Source organism: Centroberyx gerrardi, chromosome 3 (genome assembly GCF_048128805.1).
Source record: "Centroberyx gerrardi isolate f3 chromosome 3, fCenGer3.hap1.cur.20231027, whole genome shotgun sequence".
Classification (NCBI taxonomy): Eukaryota; Metazoa; Chordata; class Actinopteri; order Beryciformes; family Berycidae; genus Centroberyx; species Centroberyx gerrardi.
Window position 1 is genome coordinate 17,959,496 of NC_135999.1, and position 5,829 is coordinate 17,965,324.

The following is a 5,829-nucleotide window of genomic DNA, read 5'->3' on the forward strand; positions in this document are numbered from 1 at the left end:
ATCAAAACTCAGCAGGAGGCGCAGGGTCCTATAGCCCGCGGCCACTAACCTCATTCCAGCTCGGCCTTTCAAATGAATAAATTTGTTAAAGCAATAAATACAAACAGCCAGACGGACTTGAGCCCCGGCTCCAGCTCACTACATAGAGAAAGAGGGATTTATCTGCTGTAAAACGACAAACTCCTGCCGCCATGATCCAAGATTCTACCACACAGCAACCTCCTTTTTTCCTCAATATGGCCCTGGAAAGACAGTGATTCCATTTAAACAATAACTTTATTTATCAAAATGTTTACATATAAATATCATTTTCTTGTTTTTACAATATCTGAGGATTTTTGTTGTATGTAAGATGTTCATTGTAGCCTAGTTTTCGTTACAAGTTGGTCACCATCAAAAAAGAGAGAAAGAACCTGCTTCTAAAGGTCTAGGCCTACAGCCCAAATATGAGGATAGCCACAGCATTTGGGCCATCTGGATTGATCAGACATTATGATTAAAAAATAGATGAGAATCGAGTCTCCTGATTCCTGATATGTTTTAGAGTGTCTCAGCAGAGCTTTGGGAATGTTTGAATAGTCTGAGCGGTGTTCCTGGTCCTTCTTTGTTTATGTTTGCTCCTTGCAAGTGTTAGTCCATATCGACATCCTCTCCATCTGTTGCGGGTGTTGCTTGACAGTCTGTGTTTGTCTCGAGACACTCGGAGAGGTCCGGAGATGCGAGCTCCTCTCTTGCGCCCTTCTCTTTTGCACAGAGCTCAGCAGCTTGGCAGCCATTAGCGGCTGCTTCCACTTGAACTTTAAAACTCCTTTCCTCGCTACTGTCACTGGACTGGGTTGTGCTCAGTCTCGCCAGAGTTGTTTGAACCACATTGTTGTGTGGCGGGGAAACAGGGAATCTTCCATTACTACAGCTATCACACTCCTCCATCTCTGTCCCATCCACCCTATTGCTAATCTGATTGTGGTCGTGATGCTTATTAGGCTCCGTATGATCCGAGTTTGAGTTAGGCCTGCTGACACTGACGAAGCTCGAGAGGCCAGAGGAAGCGGGGCTCCCTTCGCTTGACACGCACCTTTGTCCCAGGTTCAGCCTGTTCATGCTGTTGTCCTGACAAGGTGCGGCCTTCAGGGCTGTTTGGGGTACTATGAAGCCCAAGGGCTGATGGGTAATAGGGTAAAGCAAGAAGTGACCTTTTCCTACCAGCGTCCTCTGATTGGGCAGTGAGGGAAAGTCCAGCTGGGATTTCCGTCTAGGAGTGGCATCAGAGAGGAGGCTCTCCACACTGAAAGGATTCCGTTTCTGCAGGGCGGAGGTCCTCGGACCCCCGAGGCCGGAGCTGTGCATGCTGCCTGGAGAGACCTGCTCCGACTCTCCTGTGGTTCTTTGGTTTTGGTGGTTTTGAAGTTGGCTGAAGTCAGGTCGCGTTTGGTCACAGCTGGATTCAGTTTGGTGTCCTCCTCCGCCTTTCGATGCTGGCAGCTCCATGTGAATAGTCCCGTTAGTGGTTGAAGACTGCTCACTGTCAGTGAACTGGGACACCCCACTGTCGCTGTCTGAACCTCCAGGTGTGTGAAAGGTGTCACTGGGGAGGAGTTTGTTCTGCGACCTCAGCAGCTTCCGCTCCTGTTTGCGTTTCTTCTTTTCAGCCCGCTCACGCTCCCTGCGTGCAATCTCCTCAGGGTCCATGGGCTCGCCGCTGCATGTGGTTGGGTGGGAGTTGTGAGCAGGCCGCCCTGGCCCTTTCTTTGTGTTCTCCTTTTTTCTCCATTTAGCACGTCGATTTTGGAACCAAACCTACACATACGCACACACACACACACACACACACACACACAAAATACACACATGCACACAGGTGGAAAATTGGCACATGAGTTGAATTTTGTTTGAAAGTAAGGTCTATGTTAAAACTATCTTTATTACAGTATACAGGCCATAGATTGGTTAAAAATATTTCCCATTTGTTTCATATTTGTTGGGCCTATAATGATCAAACAGGGCATCCTTTCATCTAATGCTGTACCTGTAAGGCTAGATGCCCACTTCAATACATAGCTCTTCAGCTGAAGTAGGCTATACATATAATGTCATAGCATGTGTTTCTAGACTACAGACAAGAACAGACCTGACACCTGCCATGACAGTACTATCAAAGTTATTATCAGACCAGTCTAAAGCCATATTGTCTCCAAATACAAACTGGACTTGCTGCTGGAAAATTCCACAAGGCCCTGAAACAAGTCTAATCTCTCTCTTCTCTCTTTCTCTCCTTTATTTAGTAGCAGCTTAAAGAGTATAGGCTAATAGGTCACAACCATGGACCAACAGATACACAGATGCGCTGGTTTTAATTGGCAATTGAGTTTGTGTAATAGGCAATTCTCCCAATTACGTTTAATTCTACCGTAGCTAAATCAGGCATATCCCCTCTCAATTTACTCTTTCGCACCCAGCCTCCTGCTCATATGGGCTAAACACTTGCACGGCAATTCTCCACTCTCCTCCCTCCGCACCGAGCCAAGAGAGGGAGACTCCCCCGCCTGAGAGCTCTCACCGCCCGGCCTCTAGGCGCGCTCAGGGCCGCATGTTCGGCGCTGATAACGCCGGGAGTTTAGCATGCAGAAGTAGGATCCGCGAACCCTGCATAATAACGACGGGACACCAACATCATGTGCTACAATGGTGCTTCTTATGAATTGTTAATGTTGGGTATATCTTTCCCTCACAAACCTGGCGATAAAGGAGCGCTAAGCAGCTTGAGGGAACAATAATCTGAGGTTTAGGAGCGAAATCCCCAAACAAGATACAGGGACGGCAAGCTCTCCTTCTTGCCCCCTTTCACTCTATCCAGCCATGCATGCGAGTTTTATATAGCATGCTTAAAAAAATAAAAGAAAATACGTGAAATAAAAAAAATAAAAACAAAACAAAACACAGATAGGCCTACAACTAACAAGCTACATTTGCCTATAAAGAGAGAACACACAACCTTACTATTACGTATTAACAAAGCATGAATTTTTAGCAATTATGTTATTATTATTACTAATATTACTATTATTCGCATTATTCTTATTATTATTCTTATTATTATCATTATCAGCATTATTATTATAGTAACAATCCAGCAGGCTTGATCAAGGCGAGGTATCCCATGTTCTTTACTTGTAACTTTTTGTTTTACATTGATGCAGTCTGCAGCTCTTTATGTCCTGTAAGAAAATGTACAATCTAAAGGTCAAAGGGAGTGCTGCTACAATGTGTCCTGGAACATAATTATTATGTTTTGCTCCGTGCGAGTCATTGTTCATAATCGACATCCTCCCCATCTGTTCCGTGCTGTTTGACATTTGCTGTTCGATTATTATTATTGGTAGTAGTAGTAGTAGTAGTAGTAGCCTAGTAGTAGTAATAGTAATATTAGCATATTAGTAGTAGTAGTAGTAGTAGTAGTAGTAGTAGCAGCCTATTATTAGCATATTATAATTATTAGTCTAAAATTATTATTATCATTATTATTATTATTGTTATTAGCACTAGTAGGTAGTAGTAGTAGTAGTAGAACTTGTTTATTTAGCTTATTAGGCTATTTTATTATTATTATTATTATTATTAGGCTAATATTATTATTATTATTATTATTATTATTATTATTATTATTATGGATTGTACTGCTACTACTAGCCTAACTGATCTTATCATACACATCATATTCGCATTTCATATTTTCATTATCACTTTGTGCCTTTTTCCATTTATTCAAGTATAGACGCTAAGTAATGAATTATCATCATCATCATAATCATTATACACAATCATTGAATATGATGTTACAAATAAGCAAAATAATGTAGGCTATATAATAATAATAATAATAATAATAATAATAATAATAATAGGCTAATAATAATGATAATAATTATAAAAATTATATAGAATGTTCTAAGTTCTCCCTCTCCCTCTCTTTCAAAAAAAAAAAAAGACTGAATTAACTGTCAAATAATTGAAGTATAAAAAAACTGAGCGCAGAAGGAAAGGACTATTTGTCATTTTCATCCGTGGGTTTGCTCAGTAAATAGCCCTGTTTTTATTAACCCCTAAATCAATAGGTTGCCTCCATGCATAATTCAAAAGAGACCCTTTATTGATGCTTTGATAATTGACAAATAGCTATCTCAGTATGGGGTAGGCCTTCACGGACCATCACAAAACAAATGCCCCTCTGTGGTAGACAGCCAATCCCCATTAGACAGACTGTGGATTTTGAGATGGGATGAGAAGTAATGTTCAATTTAATCGAAAAATCAAGAAAATAGCTAAACACCAACCGGGAAAATATCTAAACCACTAAAGAAATTAATTAATTCATGTTTTGCAATATTTGACTTGTTTTTCCAGGTCTTTACCTGAACCCTCGACTCCACGAGGTCAAGCCTGAGGGCGAGCGCCTCCCGCATGAACACATCCGGATAGTGACTCTCGTTAAAAGCCTTCTCAAGCTCCTCGAGCTGCCACCCGGTGAAATTCGTCCTCGTGCGTCTTCGTTTACAACCAGGACTGTCCTTATCCGGCTCCCCAGAATCTACAGAGGTGTATGTGTGTGTGTGTGTGTGTGTGTGTGTGTGAGAGAGAGAGAGAGAGAGAGAGAGAGAGAGAGAGTGAGAGAGAGGGGGGCAGAGAGAGAGAGAGAGAAGCTGTCAAAGACATGTGCATGGGACGATTCATACTACAACAACATGTTCAGGAGCCAGGACCACGACAGAATTTACTTTTAAAAAGGCAGCATCCATTTAGTGTAAAATGTATGAGTTCGACCATTGTTTTAATAATTTGTTACTGGTAAATGTTGTTAAATCACGTCACTGAATCTAGGCCTATACGCAATAAATGTATTTGAGATGCCCAGTATTTTCGAAATTCAATGGCCAGTCGTTTAAGCAAGAAATAGCCAAGAAACGTTAACATCAGTTTAACAAAGCTTGATGACAAGCTGTGTTACCGTTGTTTTAGCCTACGGTAGGTTGTCAAGTTAAAGAATGAGCCTGCACACTGAACTTTTTTTTAAAATAATTTACCAACCCAAAAACTTTGGAACAGCGTGGGTTTCTTTACAGACTGACTCTCTCCTCAGAATATATTTAGATATATCAAATACAATGATTTCGGCCTAAATAAGTCCACTTCAGATGACCATTATTTTGCTGTAGCCTAATTGCATTCACCACACTACCCATAACCATACAATGTTTCCACAGTAGATCTATTTATGAGACATAAAACCATATGAAAAAAAGACCCAATCAAACATAGGCCTACCTGAGAGTTTGTACTGCTGACTGTCGGACGAGAGGAGCGCGTTGGAGCTGACCACCGAGGCCGAGCAGGAACCGTTAAGTAATCCGTCTATAGAGAAGGGGACGGCCGCGGACTGCAGCTGATGGCCGCTGGCGAGCTCGTAGACGTGGTGGTGATGGTGGTGGTGATGAGGACCGAGGGGGTACGGGAAGCCGACCAGCCCGCCCAAGGCGCCTCCGAACTGGGCGTGAGGATGCTCGAGTACCCGGCTGTCCATGCTCGCCCGGGCTGCGGCGGGGCCGAAGTGAAGATGCAGAGGGAGGGAGTGTGGCTGAACATGCAGTCAAAAAGTAAGAGAGAGGAGGAAGAAGCGATGAGGAGGAGGAAGAGGTGAAGATGGAGGGGGAGAGACGGGAACCCAAACAACGTCTTCCGCGGTAACGGCGTAGCCTATAGTGAAGCAGCCGAGAGCAGACTGCGAGGTTTTTTACGTTTACGGTCCAGCCGAGATGTCAACCCTGCTCTTTCTCT

The 5,829-nt window shown here is 42.9% G+C and overlaps 1 protein-coding gene across 1 annotated transcript; it reads right to left on the bottom strand.

The window, feature by feature from the left end:
* Positions 1–630: 630 nt before the first annotated feature.
* Positions 631–5,575, bottom strand: LOC139933620 (homeobox protein unc-4 homolog). The gene is made up of 3 exons (XM_071927762.2): positions 5,320–5,575; positions 4,410–4,585; positions 631–1,797 (listed from the first exon to the last, which is right to left on the bottom strand). Exons 1-3 carry the CDS (start codon positions 5,573–5,575, stop codon positions 631–633), a joined length of 1,599 nt encoding a protein of 532 aa, XP_071783863.1.
* Positions 5,576–5,829: the final 254 nt, after the last annotated feature.

What these genes read in the sequence shown, in the direction of transcription:
- LOC139933620 (XM_071927762.2), bottom strand. Translation starts at nt 5,575, where the DNA reads ATGGACAGCCGGGTACTCGAGCATCCTCACGCCCAGTTCGGAGGCGCC. An exon ending in TCAGCAGTACAAACTCTCAG is followed by an intron (nt 4,586 to 5,319) that starts GTAGGCCTATGT and finishes ACACCTCTGTAG; the next exon opens with ATTCTGGGGAGCCGGATAAG. An exon ending in TCGTGGAGTCGAGGGTTCAG is followed by an intron (nt 1,798 to 4,409) that starts GTAAAGACCTGG and finishes GCGTATGTGTAG; the next exon opens with GTTTGGTTCCAAAATCGACG.